This window comes from Hibiscus syriacus, unplaced genomic scaffold (assembly GCF_006381635.1).
Source record: "Hibiscus syriacus cultivar Baekdansim isolate YM2019G1 unplaced genomic scaffold, ASM638163v2 tig00110783_pilon, whole genome shotgun sequence".
NCBI classification, from domain to species: domain Eukaryota; kingdom Viridiplantae; phylum Streptophyta; class Magnoliopsida; order Malvales; family Malvaceae; genus Hibiscus; species Hibiscus syriacus.
The window spans coordinates 2,286,666-2,308,154 of NW_024062861.1; the positions used below are offsets into that span (position 1 = coordinate 2,286,666).

Genomic DNA, 21,489 nt, shown 5'->3' on the forward strand with positions numbered 1-21,489 from the left:
CATATCTCTTCATCACGACGTTGTATAGTCTCTGGTAGATCGCTAGTCATGGTTTGAAGAAACAGGTGTGTCAACATCGCATCTCCACCGGGATGTTGTACTTTCAGCCATGGCCCGAAGCATGTATCCTCAAACATTTTTCTTTGTGCATGTGAAAGCTTCGACGCAATTGTTTTGGCCAGACTGACTTTATTTCTTAAGGTCAATTGAGCCGAATAAAAGTTCTACAAAAACAATAAACATACTAAGTTAGATATACCAAAAACTACACTGTGAAGATATACCAAAAACAATAATAAACATAAAGAGTAGTAGTTTATTCTTCAAACTTAAATTTGCAACACTGTGAATTTCGTATTTGTCTTTGTTTTTTGGTTGAAGTAATGCAATTCATTCAAGTTTCAATTTGCAGAAGAATAATAGTTTCTGAAAATGAAAATCGCAACACGAAAATGACTATCGCAACGCGAATTTGACTATCGCAACGAGAGAATCGCAACGCGAAACTAAAATCGCGTTGCGATTTGCATTTCGCGTTGCGATTCTCGGTTGATTTAATAAGAAATCTAAGTGAAATGGTAATCTATTATTGAAATTACCAGTAAACTTATCATCAATTTCAATATGAAAAACTTAATAATAATACAAAAATTTCAAAAAGAAAATAATTAAAAAAACTAACCCTCGTTGGTTGATTTGGTTGATTTTCCATTTCTGATTGTGAGGGTGGCTCTGAGAGATGGAGATAGACGGATTTCGCCGGAGATGGGGACGGATTTCGTCGGAGATGGGTGAGAGAGTGAGAGATGGAGATGGGACTGAGTTGTGATTTTAGGTTTTAGGTTATGAGTTACGATTACGGGATATACTGTGGACGGTTCAGTGTTCCAATATATTAATATTCGTGTTTGGAATTTAAAAATAAAATACTTGGCCAGGATACTAATGGCGCTTTGAAAATCGTATTGCGATTATGTATTATCGCGTTGCGAAAGTCAGAATCGCGTTGCGAAAGTCAGTATCTCGTTGCGATTTTGTATTATCGCATTGCGATAGTAAGTATCGCATTGCGATAGTCAGTATCGCATTGCGATTTTCCCAATTCGCGTTGCGATTTACTTATTCGCATTGCGAATTGGGAAAATCGCAATGACACTGTAGACCATCGCAACGCGAAATGCAACGCGAATTTGCGATAATGGAGATCGCGTTGCGAATTAGCGATCGCGTTGCGATTTTGTTGGTCATTTTGGCAAATCCAAAAAAAGTTGGTTAAAATCGTATATTATATGGGAATTTTGGTCACTGAGACGATTTTCTCTTTTAAAATCATACTTAGCGTTTAGTTTGTGTTTCATTTTAGTACCAAACCATTTAAAACTTAAGGTAATGCAATATCATCATTAAGAAAAAAACAATGTCACTAGTTTTGTGAAGTTTTTAACAGTTGGATACCAAAATGAAATATAAACTAAACTTTATGTATGATTTTAAAAAAAAATAAAGTTTAAGTACCAAAATAAAATAAAATTAATAGTTTAGATACTAAATATGTAATTATCAAGTTACTTTATATAAATTTCACAAATATAATTTATCATCTAATAAAATAGGGTAAACTACAGGAGTGTCTACTTAATTATTGTTCGATTTCATTTTGACTATCGATATTTTGATTTAATCAATCACACCATCTGACTATTTAAATGCTACAATCAAACTACTGATCGTTAATTTTTAATAGAGATGGTGACGTGTCAATTAACAAAATTAACATAATTATATATTTAGTCTTTAATATTTATATTTTCTAATAATTTAATCCTAATTTTAATTTAATTTAAAAAATTGAAGGGTTAAGGTGTCACGTGTCAACAAATTATTGTGACATATTTACAAGTTATGTCACCACATGATTTAACGATTCAAACCAAGGAGCACAAGTGTCCCTGGCACACCTTAACTACCGAGGTCAATACTCAGTATATTATTAAATTGTTAACTCTTTTATATATTTTGTATTTCATACATACACATATATATTAAATTATTAAAACAAATATAATAAATAAATTACATTTCACACACATATATATTAAATTATAGTTAATACAATATTTAAAAATAAAAACGAGTTTAATAATTTTATATTTTAAAATTAAATTAATTTTTTTCATAATTATCTTTAAATAACTATATATGAAATGTATTAAAAAAATTATATTAAAAAATCATTAGAGAATCCATAATCATAAAAACAACTTAAATCATAAAATAAAATTATAATCTGAATCTTAACTTTTTGTCTTCAATTTTTTTTAATTATTTCTCATTTAATTTATATTTATAATCATTTAAAAATAATTGTGAAAAAGAAAAAAATTAATTTAATCTAAAAATAGAAAAATATTATACTCATTTTTATTTTTAAATTTTACATTAACTATATATATATGCACACACTTATGAGAGAGAGAAATATAATTAGACTTATTTCAATAAATTAATATACGTGTGTGAAATAATCTAAAACAAAAAATATAAAAAAGTTTTCAACTTAATAACAAATGAGGCATTTACTCCAACGGTTGAAGTGTGACTAAGGACACTTGGTTTCAGGTTCAAATCTTTTGGATAACATTTTTTTTAATCATATGGTGACACATGTTGTTTGAAAATGTGTCATAATAATTTGTTAACATGTAACATCTCCGGATTGGAGGGTAATTAAATTAAAATTAAGATTATTATATTGATATAATATGCAAGTATCGAAGAACAAATGTATAAATGTGTCAACTTTGTTTTGCTTTTAAAAAATTATTTTAAATAGATAAAATATACATTTTAGATATTATGTTGTAAACTAAAATTAAATAATTAAGAAAAATATAATTTTAGCCTAAAAGTTAAAAATATGAGTTTATGAAATTAGGTTGAAAATTAATTTTTAAATCATGATTTTTAAATTAAATTTTAAATGCTTGATATTACTTATGAGATGAATAATCAAATTAACTTTTAACTCAATTTAAAATTTATATTTTCCAAATTCAACTTGAATTGAATATTGAAGTTTGGATGCGTTTACTTACCGTGAGTGTTATGTCTTTATATCACATAAGATAATCTCCTCAAAAAAGAAATATGATGTCAGATAATCTCTTCCACTTTGGATTGCACAAATTGATTTCTTTTTCAAAATAATAAATAAATTAGAGTGTTTTTGTCGGTTGGAACATCGAATAAACTTTTAGGTAAAGCTTATTAGTCATCAATCATTATCTATTACAAGTATTTAATTTCTCTCTCTTAAAAAGGAAAAATCATATTAATCAATTAATAAAATAAACAAAAAAAATGCTACCGCGTCTGTATTTTTAATATACATCAATATTTTTTTATTAAATTATGTATTTGTTTCTTTTGTAATATCTATGTTTATAGTGAATTATTATTTTTCTTATTCGTGAAGGTAGATAAGATTTAACCACGTAAAACCTCGCCTCTTGTGTATATTTTATTTTACATTGATATTTATTTGATTATTTTTTTATTACAAATTTTTAATAAGTGGAGTCGTGATTTATGATTTGAGCTTTGAAATTTTAAAATATTTTGTTGTTTTAGATTTTTATTTACGATGTTGAAGACATGCAAAATGAGTTTTTGTTCTTTTACTATAAGAAGTAATCTCTTGCTTGAATAAACGTTGTGTAAGAATTGAAATTGTTGAAGACTTGGTGGCAGAGCTTCAACTGATATATGACTTACATAAAGATTCAAATAATTGAAGATTAATTTTTTTTGATGAAATTTGAGTTAATGAGGAGATTTGTTATATTTTAATTTTAATTATAATTATTAATTAAGTTAGATTTTATTATAACTCCACCTATTGAAGAATACAAATTTGTGATGACCAAATATCTAACTTTATAAATATATATTTTAAAATTGTAACTTGATTCGACTTTTGAACGCTATTACTCAACTCCGACAAAGACATTTCCGGCAATGCTATTGGAGCTCATACCATGTGATATACGCTTTTCTTTATTTTAAAACATTAGTATTCCAACCACATTGTTGTAATAATTAAGGCTTAATGTAAAAGTAATTAAATGATATTTATATCAAATATGAGAGGAACAATGTTCTATAAAACTTGATATTACGTACCAATATGAAGCATATAGTATGAATGCAGTATTAGCAGCCAACATCCACCACACCTCAAATAATGATTCAAAACCTAACTTTGTGGCTTTGGTATGGTGTTGGCCGTAATCCCACTAACTAAATTATAGTTTAGGTAACCTGTTCCATAAATAAACAAGTTAGATACTTAAATTAGAAAATGATATAATTTGAGGGCTTTTTGCTGAATCAAGTCTCTTCTCTTTTTGCTCTTCTCCGCTAGACACACTCGCACTTAGAGTCGGGTCGGATCTTTGGCCTATTCGAACCTGATTCGAAAATTGAAAATTGAAGCACTCTATTTGCATATGCACTCGACCATAGTTTAAGAGAGTCTCACTCGACCTAAAATTTGACTCGATTTTTAGATCAAAATTTGCACTCGACTCGACCCGACTTAAATATGTATAAATAAAATAAAATAAAGACCTAATTGGAAAAAATATAGAAAGTGATATTATTACAATTATTCTTAAATATATAATGAATAATTACAATGTTATATTAATTCAGATTGTGAATTTTTGGATCATTATTATATGATTGAGTTGTTGCAAAGTTCTATTTGTGATGGTTTTGTGGGATTTGTTTGACGAGTTCATGTGCAAATTTCTCTAGTTCATGTGCAAATATTTGGTTCTAATACGTATTAGTTTTCTAACTGTTAGAATTCCTATTTGGGACGATGATATTGATTTGAATCATCCATCAACACTTCTCAGTCCTCCTTATGCCAAAAATGTATCGAATATGATATAATATTAAGGTAAAAAGGCACTTGAGTCCTCTATATTTTTTTTAAAAAAAAACCAATGTGACTTTTATTTTTTTCACCCAAAGCAACATTTTAATTCAGAAAATAAATCAAGTATGATCCTTTGATCAATGTTATTTGTCGTTAATCGCTACGGTGCTGATATGATAATTCACGAAGCTGATATGACAGTTCACAATGCTGACGTGATAAATTGACTAAATTAATTTCTTTTTATTTTATTCTAGGGCTAAATTAATTTTTAAAAAAGTTCACGGTACATATTTAATTATTTTTTTAAATATTTTAAGTTTTAATTTTTAAATATAAAATATCCAAATATTCAAAAAATTAAATATAAAAATACTCATATTAAAATATTAAATAAATTAAGTATATATATCATAAGTTATAAAATGTTAACTTATAAGTTATTAAAAAATTAAAAAAATCTAAAAAAATATTTATACACACATATGTATATATAAACATATAGTCATATCATCAACACTTATACAAGGTATTCTTATTGGACTAATCAATGCTTGCAATATTTAAATTAGTCAAGAAATACAAATTTCGGATTAATGGAAATTTACTATGTTTTCTAATTGTATTTAGATGCAAAATTTGTAAGTTTTAACTAATCGAGTGAGTAAGAATATTGTGTATAAGTGTCGATGATATCACTATATATTAAATGTATATATTATGTGTAATATATCTTTTTAAAATTATTTTTAATATTTTAATAATTTATAAATTATCATTTTATAGGTTATGATATATTAATTTATTTTGAATTTTTTAATAATAGTTTTAGTGTTTTAATAAATATTTAATTTTTAAATAATTTTTTTAGTATTTTTATACTTTATTTTTTGAATATTTTTATATTTCAAATTTAAAATAAAGTTTGTTTTTTAAAATTAAACAATCCCTGAACTTTAAAAAACCATTTTGGCCTCAAACAATACCAAAAAAATTATTTAATTCATTTGTCATGTCATCCGTCACGTCATCAATCACTATAGACAATCACATTAACATCGTGAATATCACATCAGCATCGTGAATTGTCACTTCAGTACCGTAACAGTCAACAACGAAAAACATTGATCAAGAGATAATATTAAATTTATTTTCTGAATTAGAAAACCACATTAGAAAAAAAAAATACACAATCACATTAAACGGATGTATTTTTTGTCTAATATTAACTTGAATCCTATTCGGGTACATGGCATAACCAGCAATACTCATTATATGATATCTGAACTGGATTGTATGACCCACTTGTGTGTTGTTTGCGTATAGCTTTTGCCTTAAATGTATTGTTTGCGAATTGGAATGTTGTAGTTGGCTTCACGAAATGTTTGTAGATTGGGTGACGGTGTATGCAGTGACGGACCAAGAATTCAGGTCAGCGAAATTAAGAAATAATATTAAAAGTTTTTAGGGATGTGAAGTTATAAAATTTCAAGAGGTATGAAATTGGATATTCAATTGAAAATAAAAGAAAAATTAGAATATAAAAGAATTTAAATTTTTTAGGGGGTGACATTACCCCCCATCGATCCATCCCTGGATGTATGGATTAGGGTTGTAAATGATATAAAACATATTAAAAGTTATTCAAAATTTATTCGGTTAAAATTCAATCAACATTTAATTTGAATAAACTTGATTCAAATTCTTAATGAGTCAAAACAAACTATTTGATATGTGATTTGAAAAGCTTTCAATCAATTCAAAATTTTAATATATTAATTTCTTTTAATTTCTTAAATTAAAAGTTAACTACATTATATGTCCCCAAACTATTACCCTCATTTTAAATTGGTCCTTAAACTATTGAATATTCCAAATTCATCCTCATACTATGAATCTCATTCTAAATTAGTCCTTAAACTTTTGAACATTCTAATTTCACCCCTAAACTGTGACTCTTTTTCTAAATTGGTCTCCAAACTTTTGAATATTCTAATTTCATCCAAATATTTAATTAGTTTCAACCATAGTTTAACATAAAGTTTTTTTTGAAACATAAAATAATATAACTTGACCTAACGATTTTATTATCAAGGGATGTGATTAATATATATTTATTGTTTGGGATGAAATTGAAATTGCTCAAAAAATTTGGGGATTAATTTAGAATGCAGTTCATAGTTTGAGGATGAAATTGAAATATTTAAAAGTTTAGGGATCAATTAAGGACATGTGATACAATTAACTCTAAATTAAATTATAAATAATATTAACATTTATACATTGGTTTTTAATAAAAAAAATACAATATAAGATTTTTATGTACTTAAGGTTTAAGTTCGAGCTTAAACCGAACTTGAGTTCAAGCTTAAATCAAGCTAAGTTTGATAATGTTTCGAGTGTAAGTTTTTTCGAACTCGAATCGAGCTTCAATTTTTGATTTTGAGCTCATGTTGAGTGTGATAGTTTTAAGCTCGCGAGCTTTCGAGTTAAATCAAACTTGACTTTAAACTTTTCGAGTCAAACCGAAATCAATAATAATCAAACTCAACTCCGCTCGTTTACCTCCCTTGTATGAATACATTCTAAAAAAAACTGTTTTACATTCCAAATAATCATATTTGGTTGATAGTTAGTGAACCATAAAAAATTACCTTTAGAAATTACGTTATGGATACGTTGTGATTTGCCTTATACTTTCGGTTCCTCGAACCGGACCTAATACAATGCATTTTGGTAGTAAGTTGAAATGGTTTATTGAGATAAAGAGGGCAATCTTAGGAACTCACCGTAAGCTATCTTTATAAGCATTTAGAGTATATGGATATGTGTCACATTATTTCCATATATTTTGGAGTGTTCTGTTCCTGCACTAATTTCCCAATATGCACTTGACAGGTGTCAAATACTAATATTTTAATAAAACGAGGAGTCGGAGCAACAATCTTTTATCATGTATGATTTGTTTATATTTGTGTTCAATTCAACAACTTTAAAGTTTAATTCTACAAATGAAGCACGGGCACGACAACCCAATGTCATTTCAAGTATCTAATATGTTCTCAAAATACGTATGGGTTGGGTATAACTTGGGTATGTGCCCAGATGTCCCATACCGAAGGGGTTCGGATAGAATTAGTTTGGAAATGATGTAGTGATTTTTGGAGACGTATCAAGTGTATATATGTAGAGATTTTATGTTAAGTTGAATAAATTTATAAAAGTCTAAGGGAAAAAGTGCCCCAACTGCTCCCCTAGATCCTCCTGCCCAAGGATATATTCTCTAAAAGCAACAACACATTTGTTTTTGAAGTTCCTATGCATCCAAGTTTCCCTGTTCTAATAACAGCAGGCCTATCAAAGTCTTATATGATGGAAAAGAAAAGAAAAGAAAATCAGCTTTGTCAATTGCTATAATTGGAGCTTACCACTTTATTCACCAAGATTAACTAGGAAAGCGCAGAATAAACTTGAGCTGCCTTGAATTGCAAGAAAACTGACTGGGAACCAAGAGAAACCCTACCGAAGCTGGGCTATCAACCCATTTCGGTGTACTTCTCATTAACGATTGCAATCTAAGGGTACATCTTCTATCCACCTCATCTTTTACGGTTAGTTCGTACGAGGAACGTATCTCCATGAAGGGTCCGATCTGACTCAAAGTGATTACATTTCCCAGAGTTTCAACCTTGTTGCTGAGAATAAACAAAGAACCATCCGTCTCCTCTCGAAGAATAAGGAACTTTTCATCAACTCCTAAGGTAATGGAAACTGGGCGGTTGTATATGAAACCTTTTGCAGACTTCTTGTGTTTATCATTGAAGTGTCTGCGTAACTGCTCCAATGAACCCTCGAAGTTGCAGTAAGCAATGGGGCATGAACATGGCACAAAAGGACACCACTTTTCATGTTCCTGCTTCTTACTATAACTGACTGCTTCTCGGCACCCATAGGCCATACTTCATGTTCTGGCAGGACATTTTGACAGATTCCAGAACCTTCTTGATCCCCCTGCAGCGACTATAGCTGCCCGGACTAGCACAGGTTGGACATTTATCCCTAATTTGTTGGCAACAGGTTGAACAAACTAAATGCCCATTCTCACACTGAATTGCCAACCGAACATAAAACAACTTCTTAGGATTCATTTAACATATGAAAGAACAACTTATGTACTTGCAAAAGTACCCAAAAAAACACTATCTGATTCCATTAACTTCAAGTGTGCCATCAATCAAAACCAAAAGCCTCTCAAGATAGAAAGGAAAATGAACAATTTTACATAAGAAAAAATGACAAAACTTTCGAAACTACAGCCATTGTTGCAGATCAGAAGTCAGTAACATATCTCCAGAAAAGTTCATCATTAAACATTAGGGAAGTATTAAATTTTCTTTATCCTAACAAATTCCAGACTGATAATAAGAATCCGACAATTACGCCCAATTTATTTTTGAGTAGTCTAAGATAATTAGAAGGTATATACTATTTAAGTATGATAACCACACAACTGTTCGAATCCAATACCTTTAGTAAAAACATTTCTTTTTAAACCCAAACACATAGTGAAAAAACTTTGCATCAATAACTAGCTCAAAATCTTCAGAGACAATATGAATGTGAAGAACTCGTCACAAAATCAAGCATTATACCAAATTTTAAGCATTCCAAAACAGAAACCCAATGCCAAGGTTTTTCTATGGTAAAATCGAGAAACGAAATCTACAACCTTCTCGCCCCTAAATTAAAGCCCACGTTCAAAATCCAATCCTTTCTTCATAGAATCAAGAAAATAAACAGAAAATGTGAATATTTTTCACCCAACAAAAGAAGACCCATATCCAATAAATCAAGACTAACCAACCTGATAAGCAGGCATAGTCAAAGCCTTAAAGCAGATAGAACAATCAAGCACTCGAGGATTAGATAAAGTGAGAGAAATAGAGCCATTCCTGTTAGTTGCCATTTCCCCCCTCTTTCTTCAAATGATTCTTGTGTGTTAAACAAGTTGATACTATAGCACTAAATACTCCTTGATCTTGGCTAAAAGGATCAAGTAATTTGAACTCGCGGTTTTTATAGGGTTTCAAATTTCAATTTTAAGCGAGTCTGGTTTTTTTATTGAGCTATTTTTTCCATCTTATTTTTATATATTTTTCTTCAATTATATCTTAGAAAGTAGTGAGTTATTTATTTTATTCAAAATAAAATTAAATAATTGATTTCAAGCCGAATTAAAAGAGAGAGGATTTGGCAATTGGGTCAAAGGGGGATACTTTGGTCTTTCTGACTTGCGCGGGCAAAGGTTATACTTTTTATAAAGTCTCCATAGTTTTCCCTCAAAACCCTTTCCTCAATTTCTCTTTAATTCTTGCATTTCATCTCAGGTACTTACACTTTCTCCCCATTTCCTCTTTTCTTTGTTTGCTTCTTTTATAAATTTTTCTTCTTTAATCTTACGAGTGTTTGCTTTTGTATAGATTTTTCTCCAAATTTTTTTATAAAGATTTAATTGCTCTATTAGGCGTTTTTACCTAATAAAATGAATTGATCCCTATGCTCAACTTCAAGCAGATTATTTATGCTTAGCTCAAGTTAGCTGAATTTTTTTAGTAAATTGCAATTGAATTATTCATAAGCTTTCAAGTATCATCATCATATTACTACATTGTTTGTGTTTTTATTGATTGCAGTTTGTAGCATTATTAAGGGCATGATACGTTCCTGCACTTTTACAGTTTCTAAGTCTTTCTAAGTATTTACATTTTCTTTTCTATTTGTTGTACTCCAGCTTTGTCTGCACAAATTGATAGTTTATCAAATACGCTCTTCACTTTGCATGTATTTGAGACTTTAATTATATTACTAGTTGTTGGATTTCAGGAATTTTGGAGCTTTGGCAGTGAGGAGGTCATTGAATTTGGGATCAAATCTTTTGTGCAAGTGTTCGGTTAGGTTGATTAGAATGGATAATGGTACTAATTGTAGCGTGATGGATGCAAGCAATGAATCTAGAGGTGCCTTGATAGTTTTTGAAGGACTGGATCGTAGTGGTAAAACTTCACAATGTGGGAGGATGCTTCTATATTTGGAGGGATTGGGGCATTCAGTCGAGTTATGGCGATTCCCCGACAGAACGACAAGTGTTGGGCAGATGATATCGGCATATCTAAGTAATAAATCGCAGTTGGATGACCACACAATCCATCTACTTTTCAGTGCAAATCGGTGGGAGAAGAGGTTTGTTTTCTCATTCTTGCAGTGCATTATATTGTGCTTTAGAAAAATGTTTGCCCGTCGGAAATACATGTACCATATAGTCTATGATTGTTTTCATGTTTTTTATAGATATGTCGTACTTACATGTTACTACGACTCTTGATGTCTACTGAAGTATCATATCAGACACATTTGTTAACATGAATTTTGGAATATCACTCTCCAAGGAAGATACTTGTGTCAGATTCATACCCAAATCTGACACTTTTTACCAGCGTTTGCACAATCTTTGAAGTTTATTAGTGTTCGGTTTAATTCTTTTCATTAGAAATTTTGTTAGCCATATTGGTCGGAGGAAAATCCTTCAAACTGAGCTTCCCCGTCTCCTTATTATCTTGGTCTTCTTCTAGGATTTGCAATACTGCATTTCTCAACAAATTTTACGATCTTTGAAGTTTTGATGTCTGGTTCAATTTTTTATGTTGGAACTTGTATTCTTTGCCATTATTGTTAAAGATTATACTTTTACCTACACTGCACGAACTTGGCCTAGGTGCCTAGCTTAGAATTATACACTTTTTGTTTTAGTGTCTGAGAAACTTTGCCAATAGTTGGGTTTAGGCAATCCATTGACTAAGTTCATGTGTTTTTGATTGGTCACACTGCAGCTAATGGGCTGGTCTTTGCACGGATCAGCAAAGTAATACTTCCAGATTGGAGTAGCCTGAATACACTGATCTTTGAATATTTATCAGATGAAATTCTAAAATTTCTAGGCTCTTAAGCCATTCAGACACATTCTGATGACATATTTTAGTGATAGATACAAGGAAAATGATGCACAGCATTACTTCTTTAATGAGCATATTTGTCTGTCCGTGTTTAATTTGTTGTAGGTGCTATGCATATGAACCACTCAGATATTCCTCCTAATGAATCCGTCATCTGCATATGCACACTTCTGATAGTAGTTTGCAGCATTTAACATTAAGTCGTAAATCTACCATTGTTTGCAGATCATTGATGGAGATGAAACTGAAAGCTGGAACCACCCTTATAGTAGACCGTTACTCTTACTCTGGGGTTGCTTTCTCATCTGCTAAAGGACTTGATTTCGAATGGTGCAAGGTAAAGGCACACTGTTGAAAGTACTAATTGCCACTCCGTCTTAAATTATTTCCTAGCATGGTCCACAATAACAAAATAAGGTCTTTCCTTACAGGCACCGGAGATTGGACTAATAGCTCCTGATCTAGTATTGTACCTCAACATACCACCCGAGGTTAGTCATCCACATAAACGCTTTCTCTGCTAAAACTAGTGAATTGGATTGGTTATATTAAGCAACTTGCTCTGTTTTGAATTTTTTGGCTGGATGATAATAATTTTGGTTATTCTGTCCTATAGACTTCCTGAAGTTTGTTATGTCAGGGACTTGCCCAACGTTACCTCGACTTTTTTCTTTCTTTCTGAAATACCTATGTTTGACGTCCAAGTCCAACATATATTAGGATGCAATGTGGGGATTTGGTTCTCCAAGGATCCTCCAATTACATGGAAATCTTGAAAAAATTTGAACATAACCGTGTTGGACACAAAGCCATGTCTGACATTTACGTCTGACTTCGAGTAATATACAACTAATCTTTCTTTTTCCATTTGTTCATGCCCTGTGAATATTTCATTGTTTGATATATGCAAATCTTTTCTTTTTATGGTTTACATGGCCCCCTGCTCAAAATAATCTGATTACGATTGATCTACTGCTTTCAACCAGTATTTACGGCACTCCATTTCCCCCCGACAATATCATATATATAACCAGTGCCCTTTTCCCAGGGAATTAATGGTCCTAATATAATGTTATCAGAAACTTCTTAGTTCATTAACAAAGGGAATTTTGAAGACGGATTTCTCTATAAGAGGTCGACTGTATAGCCAATAAAAGTTACAGAAACAGCCAATGCAGTTTGCATTACACATTGTAACTTATTTCAATTCTTGGGTTGGTGATTCTGGAACTTCATGATTCTTCACACTTTAATTGGTTAACATGCATATACGTACATATATATAAAAACTACATGTAATATTTTCATAATTATCAGAAAGCTGCCGAAAGAGGAGGGTATGGAGGTGAGAGATACGAGCAGATCGAGTTTCAGAAGAAAGTTGCCCAACACTATAAACTTCTTGAAGATTCTTCTTGGAAGGTAATAGTTTGTCTGCATCGTATGTCAAATAGCAATAGCAACAAGATGCATGGCCTCATGATGTTTGGGAGGATGAATAGTTTTGGGATTTGTTGCTTGTATTGCAGATAATAGACGCATCCCAATCGTTGGAAGATGTGGAAAAACAGGTGAAGGAGATGGTATCGGAACATGTCTCGAGTTGCCGGAAGGGGAAGCCTCTTTCATCCCTCTGGTCTTACTAGTTTAGCTTCAAGATGTGTTTGGCATAGGACTTAAAATGAGGCGATTGCATCAAAGTGTTTGTTGAAAATTGTACAACTCATGTTTATGTTTAAACATAGATGTCTTTTCTTGAAAATTGCATGGAAATCTCTTACAATTTTTTTAAAAAATAATTAGAGTTTAACAAAATGCACGATATTTAAAACTCAGTCTCATATGAGTGAAAGTCAATACCTACATTAGCAAAAAGATATTATTCATAATAATTATCACACCACTTTCAATCAAACCAATAATGGTCAAGTGTTATGGATTTCAAGTTAGTATCTGTTCAACCTTTACACATTTGGTCCAAAAATCTGTATATTACCTATAATTTATTTTAATGTGTTTTATATCATATTTTAATTACTGAATCTGTTAAATTATAATCATGGTAAAACTTTAATTTTACAATGGGTCTCTCCATAATGTAATCTTTTAAATCTAATTTCAAGGGACATCATGAACAAAAAGTACATCTCTCCACAGACGAAACCAATTCAATTGCCTAACGTTCTCTCACCACAAGCTACACCAGTATCTTTCATGGAAAGAAACATCAAAGAAGAATCCTATAAATGAAAGTTTCAAGTGTCGATATTTATCCAGCACCAATCTGTATGCGCCCGATACTTAAACCGTTTTCAACCACAACAAATCAACATGTAAGTCGGTTCATGACAAAAAAAAAATCTATCCTTCAACTTTAGTTCCTTAGAAACGCAACTGTGGCAACAAGCGATCCTACAGATCCACCAAACATGAATGTTGGATAAGTCCGAACTTGATTCAGATATCGAAAAGGGGATGGTCTTTCTGTGTTTCTTGGGATATCGTAACGTTCCTTTGATTGAAATTTTCCACCTCTTGCACCAATTCGTCTTTTGTATGGTTGCAAGATGTAATCACCTACAAACAGCATTAAAAAAAAATTGGGTTAAGGTTGCTCTTTATGTTGTTCTGAATCTTCATTTTTCTTCAAGTACTCATGTCTGACACATTTTTGGACAAGGGTATGAGGAATGGCCCGCCAAATGCATAGAAAAACTTAGAAAAAGAACTGAAACTACTTATGTCAAACACCTACTCATATACGAATTTGAGTCCTGGTAACACAAGTAGTACTGTATATTTCTTTTACTTGAAATTCTCACACGTAGTCTAGCCTTGTCAAAGCTAAATTCCGGATTGAGTTTAAGAATATCTCATCCTATCTCTGTTAAAGAGTGTTCCAGCTCAAACTCGAGGAACTTCAAGTAGACAAACAAGCCAGTGTTGAAACCTAGGCTTGAACTCAAGCTTTGAATGCAATGGCTCTCATTTCACAGACAAATTTTAAAAAATAAAATATAAACCATAAACAACCCTGTAAGGTGCTTACTAATATTCCACCAGGGGCTAACAACTTTGAAACTGAATCCCAATACATCATCCTGCAAGAGGAAAAAGTTCAAGGAATTTTAAAAAGGTGATCAGATAGAAAGTCATAACTGTAGGAGCTAAAGCTACTTCTTTTCTTTGTGTGTGGGTGCTGGGCAGTTGGGGGGCTAACTAACTAATGCATATCATATGCAAAAGTGCAAATTGTGTGACTCAATTCATGAGATTCTATCTGCATGGACATGAACTCTTTATGATCAGTTATTCATTATACAGATTGCTGTACCAAGGAAACAGAAGGTGAATAGGAAATTTTAGTGGAGATGGAATCGCTATTACCTTTTGATCGGTCCATCAGGATGCAAGCCAATGGCATCGAGAGTCCCCTTATCCATGATAAGTTGAAATTGTCTATCCAACTTTGTTTCAAGAATATCATCAACCTAAGGACCAAATGAAAATGGCCAACTGCCTAGGTGCTGCATTTAGAAGAGTTGAGCACCAAGAGAGTGATCAATTATGTAGGAATTCAATTTCAACAGGAATTTTTTTATGCTCTATGTTTGTATGAGAATCCTACAACTCCATCCTTATCTCTTCGATGGGTGTTTGAAGTTTTAATATCCAGCTTTCTTTGCAAGACAAATCACAATTTTGTCTTTTGGACTGCATGGTCAGCCCTAACATCCCCAAGCCATTCTATATTTTTTATAGCACCCCGTATGAGGTTAAGAAAGTTCCAAAGATCAAACAAATATATAAAAATAAGAAAGTTGATAAGTGAAAGGCCCAGGGTGCATATGAATTCAACGGTTTCTCAACAACAGAAGCAAGAAAAGCAAACTAAATAGGCTGTCTTAATCAAGACAGATGGATGAGGTTGTTCTAACGATTAAACAAGAATCAAACCTAAGAACCAAGACAACGCTGATGTACAAGTATGCATAAATAAATATACAAAGCATGACAATTAACCAATGCACACATAAAGATGCCATGGATCAATTCATTTCAAATGGAAATCAAGCACTTCCATACAAAGAACATGATAATACCAAAGTTTTTTAATGGGAGGAAAACAGTTTGTATTTAAGGGTCCGTTTGTTTCACTGAAAACATTTTCCGAAAAATATTTTTTGTAAAATTAATTATATTTTCTGAAAAACATTTTTTGGAAAACGTTTACGATGTTATTTAAACCTTTTTTTCCACTAGTTGATTAATTTTTAAAAAAATATTTATTACAAATATTAAATACAATAAATAATATTATTTATCATAAAACTTAATATTATTAATTTTAAAATAATTAAAATAATTTATTTTTTATTAAAATATTATTTTTATAATTTTATTAATAAATATATTAATATTGGTATATTTTACTGAAATAAAAATATTATAAATTATATTATTTATTTATTAAAGTAATAGTGTTATATTATATTTTAAAAATATTAATTAGTATATTTTAAATACCTTTATTAAAATTTTATTAGATTATTATATTAATATTAAATATTTAAATAATATTATTCATTATTAATAATTTAATAATATTATTTCAGTGAAATTAATAAATAATATAAATTTTATTAATAATTTATTATATATTATTAAAATAAAATATAATATAATATCTTATATTATTATAATATAATTGATTATTTTATTATAATATTAAAAATATAATATTATATTATTATAAATATTAATAAATCTATTTTAAGTATTTTAATAATTAATATTTTGATTTCAATTATATTAAAATATTTTATTAATATTAAAATTAATAGAATAAAATTATTTTTAGTATTTACTCTTTGAAGTGAAAAGTTCGGAAAATAACTTACGGAAAATCAGATCCTAAGTCATTTTCCAGAAAATACAAAGGAAATTCTGTTGACCAGGAAAATGTTTTACGTTGACCAACCAATTTTCCTCCAATCAAACATTGAAAAATGAGGAAAACATTTTCTGAAAAACGTTTTACGTGAAACAAAGAGTCTAAATTCAGTAAGATTTCGTAGAATGACATCCGTACCAGAAACTTGATGTTTGAAAATCCATCTCGATCAGCAAGGCTTCGAGCAAGGTCAATTGCCCCTTCACTATAATCAGTTCCAGTTAAATCTGAGAACCTGAATTAAAAAAATGCAGCACATTCACCTGACCAGCACCATCATAGCAATAACAAAAAGAAATGTTTGTTTCTTTACACAAATTTATTGTCAACTTTACCCAAGGCCTAAGTAAATTTTTTGAATCTATTTATTTTGGCTACAATTAAATAGATTCACCAACACTAAAGTGATGCACAATGGAATAACAGAAATACTCTTTTCTGTGCCTTTTCAGTTTCTTGGTGTGTGTGCGAGTGCGAGCACATGTGGTCTCTCTAATTAAATGAGAAAAAGTTGATCACTCAAATCAACTATAAAAAAAATAATAAAATACTGTAACAGTTCATAAAGTTTTTGATACATATCCAAAATAGAGCGTCCTTCAATTGATTCTTCAACCTAAAGTGTCATTCAAATTAGGTCCTTCTGTTTGCTCTACTGTTAGTTTTTGTGTTAAATGTCAGCTTTGATCACAAGGCTTAACATGTTTATTAATCCATGCATATTTTGAAACAAAACATGTCAGATCTGAGTTGGAATTAACCCAAAGCTGACAGCTAATAGAAGGACCTAACTGTAACAATACTTTAGTTTGAGGATTCAATCGGACTGTTTTAAAGTTTTGGGAAAAAACTCAAAATTTTGCAGATACTTTGGGTATGTCTGTTGCAATAAACCTAAAATATATGCACGCGATTACAAATGGGAAAAATGTTCTTTGGTTATTAAAATGGTTGATTTTTCAAGTAATACAGCCAGGATGGCTACATTGCCATATTCAAACACTGTTACACTACCGGGGTTTCTTTATATATCTACATTGATTCACATTTATATGCATCCTTTGATGTCCATAATTGATACATACATATGTAAATGAAACCTTTTCCATCTTCAAGTAAAATTGCATTATTTTCTTCAATTCGCTCATATCCATTATCACCGATAATATTTTGGCCAACCTAAATTCAATTGCAAGACTAAGAGCAGCTCTCATCTGCTTCTGTCGAATCCAGCAAAAATATGTCTTATAGGATACCAGTGGAGCAATACTGATTGTTTCACTTAAAGACCATGACTTAATTTTACCCGACTTTTTTTTTAGCTAAGTATTAACCTTGAATTAATATTAGTTGCATAAAATACCAGAATTACAGGGAAATTCTGAGAGTATACCCCTGCTTAGAAACTTCTTGAAGGAGCAGACCACTGGCCATGCCAATATCAAGTACAATCCAGGAAGACAAAAACTTATCATCCTTTTCAACAGGCTGAGACTTGGCCTCACTGACATGAGTCGTGATGTGACCTTTAGAAACATCAATACACAAGCTATTGGTCCAAGAAATAACAGTTTCCAACTTTCCATGACATCAGTTCAAAACCTATGAAAAGAGAGGTAAAAAGGTGAGAGCAAAACTAACTCAGACTCAAAATGAAATTAGCACAAATAAAGGTTCTTACAATCATTATGCTATAGGAAGGGTGTTAAAACTGGCACAGATACCAACTCAAAGGTATCAAGTCACTGGGTCATTGGTGAAACTAGGGCTGTAAAAAGCTAATTAGATGTAAAACTGACTTAAATCAACTCGAGTTAAAATTATTTTTAATATGCGCTGTAGTGATTCGAAATTGACTCGAGTTAGAATTGGTGTTTATATGAATCCGAGTTGGACCTAAAAATTATGGATTTGAACCCGACTTGCACCCGACATGAGAACGACCTAAACCCAAATTGAACAAAAAAATGATGCCTGAACCCGACCTGTATCCAGCTGATATGAACTTAAACCCGATATTGACCTAATAAATAACTAGTATTACCCGACCTGTTTTCAACCTGACCTGTGATGAACCTAACCTGTTTTTTAACTGACCTGTAAATGATCCGACTTGTTATTGATTTGGTCTTATATTTACTTTACTTGACATTTTCCTGACTTATATATTACCATAGACAAAATTATATGATTTTAATAAAATTATGAGTTTTTGAGTTTATGATATAATTAAAAAATTAATATGATTAATTTTTAAATATTATAATAAAATATTTATTATGATAATTAAATTAATAAATAGACTTATTATATAAAATTATTTAATAAAATTAATAAAATTATTTAAATTTAAATTATATAAAACATGATTAATAAAAATATTGGCATTGAACAATGATTAAATGTAAATTAATATAGTTTAATTTATGTAAATTATATAGTTTAATTTATATAAAGAAAAAATAATATTAATAATGTAAGTATTTATTATGTAATTTATATTGGTGTTTTACATTATTAATACAAATAATTTTGACAATGAAATGATAATTAATTTGATAATAAATGAATATTGGTATTGAACGTGATTAATTCTCTAAAATATAAATATAAACTATACAATTTAATTTTAGTAAAGAAAAATTATCTAACAATTATAACATATATAACCATAATATAAAAGATAAATTTAATTGATAATTTAAATAACATTTGATTTAAAATTTGAATAATATTTGATCTAAAATTTGAATAACATTTGAGTTATTCAAGTTGAATACAAATAAAATGAAAAAATAATAATTTTTTAAGCTCTCATATCTTATAACAAAAATTTTATAAGGATAAAAGCCTAACTTTACTACCAGAAATTTCTTCATTGAGCATTTGTATCGAAATAGTTGTCAACATTGTTAAATTACGGGCAACTTTTAAAGCTACCAACATAATTTAACATGAGTAACTATTTCCAAAAAAATGACAATTTCAACATGAGTAGTGTGTTACATATTGCATGTTATATATGTTACATAGTATATACTATATAGTTTGCATGTTAGTGGGTCCATATTAAATAGGCTAGCCCATTTTTTCTTTTAAATAATAAAACCCAATAACTAGTACATTACATTATTTTTTTCAAAGCTCAAATATTAGCCTATGTACATTTTACAAATATAAATAAAAATAACAATCCCTAAATACATGCTCTAGTCGACGGTTTTGCCTTAGGGGGAAGTTTGCTTTGAAATTCAAAAAGAGACAAAGTATTTAATTTGGTTCATCTTTTGAGGAGTCCACATGATCAATCTAAGGCAAAAGAAACACAACAAATCTACACCCTTGATGAGCTTTGATCCAAGGGTAGCCATTTCTTGGATCCATGTGAAAAAACACAAATGTATATGGACCCTTGGATGGGAAATTTAATCTAATGGCTCTCATGAAGCCATGTCATCAATCCAAGTGCACCATCAAGGACTAATCTAATATGGTATAGTTTATAAACTATATACTATATTAATATAAATTATAGTTAAGATAATTAACATTAATATAAACTATATACTCTATAGTATATTAATATAAACTATAGTTTATAAATTATATATTATAAGTTATAAATTATATAGTACACTAATATAAACTATTGTTTATAAACTATAGGTTACATATATATAGTTTATATAACATATAAATAGATTGTATATATACATATAGTTTATATATACTATACATAGTTTATACATATATATACTATAAGTTACATATATAGTTTACATGTATACATATACTATAAGTTACATATATTAACTATTATTTATAGATTATATGTTAATGTTACATATTTAATTTATATAAACTGTTGATTATATAAACTATATATGAATTATCAATTGTGTTATACATATATAATTTATATAGTTTAGGGTTTAGGATCTAAGATTTAGAGTTTAAAGTTTAAGGTTTCTATAAACTATATAAGTAATTTACTTTATATAGTTTATATATATATATATATATATATAGGTTATATATATGTATACAGTTTATATATACTATACATAGTTTATACATAAATATAATATAAGTTACATATAGTTTACATGTATACATATACTATAGGTTACATATATTAACTATTGTTTATAGACTATAGGTTAATGTTTCATATATATATATATAATTTATATAAATTATTGTTTATATAAATTATATATGAATTATCAACTGTGTCTATACATATATAGTTTATAAAATTTAGGGTTTAGAATTTCTATAAAATATATATATATATATATATATAATCTATAGATTACTTATATTACTTATACATAATTTATATATATAGCTTATAATATAAATATAGTTTATATATAAAGTTATATTATATTAATATAAATTATATACTTTAATACTTTATATAGTTTATATATTGTTTACACATAGTTCATTAATAAATTTTACAGCTTATAAAAACTATATAATTTTAATGTAAACTATTTATATAGTAATATATACGTACTTAATATACTATATATATAAACTATATACATAAATCTTATATATTATATATTTAT

The 21,489-nt window shown here is 29.4% G+C and overlaps 1 protein-coding gene and 2 pseudogenes across 2 annotated transcripts; 1 reads left to right on the forward strand and 2 right to left on the reverse strand.

Moving 5' to 3' along the window:
• Positions 1-8,234: 8,234 nt before the first annotated feature.
• LOC120140337 lies at positions 8,235-10,353 on the reverse strand (annotated as a pseudogene).
• LOC120140223 (thymidylate kinase-like) lies at positions 10,213-13,665 on the forward strand. Of its 2 annotated transcripts, XM_039155235.1 has the most exons (7): positions 10,213-10,332; positions 10,639-10,696; positions 10,829-11,185; positions 12,181-12,292; positions 12,387-12,446; positions 13,273-13,377; positions 13,485-13,665. In XM_039155235.1, exons 2-7 carry the CDS (start codon positions 10,659-10,661, stop codon positions 13,599-13,601), a joined length of 789 nt encoding a protein of 262 aa, XP_039011166.1. In that variant the 5' UTR covers positions 10,213-10,332; positions 10,639-10,658; the 3' UTR covers positions 13,602-13,665. The 2 variants fall into 2 exon arrangements, with proteins under 2 accessions (XP_039011166.1, XP_039011167.1); XM_039155236.1 differs by lacking the exon at positions 10,639-10,696 and having other exon boundaries at positions 10,214-10,332; positions 13,485-13,663.
• A 466-nt stretch (positions 13,666-14,131) lies between these two features.
• LOC120140338 lies at positions 14,132-18,496 on the reverse strand (annotated as a pseudogene).
• Between the last annotated feature and the right edge of the window lie 2,993 nt (positions 18,497-21,489).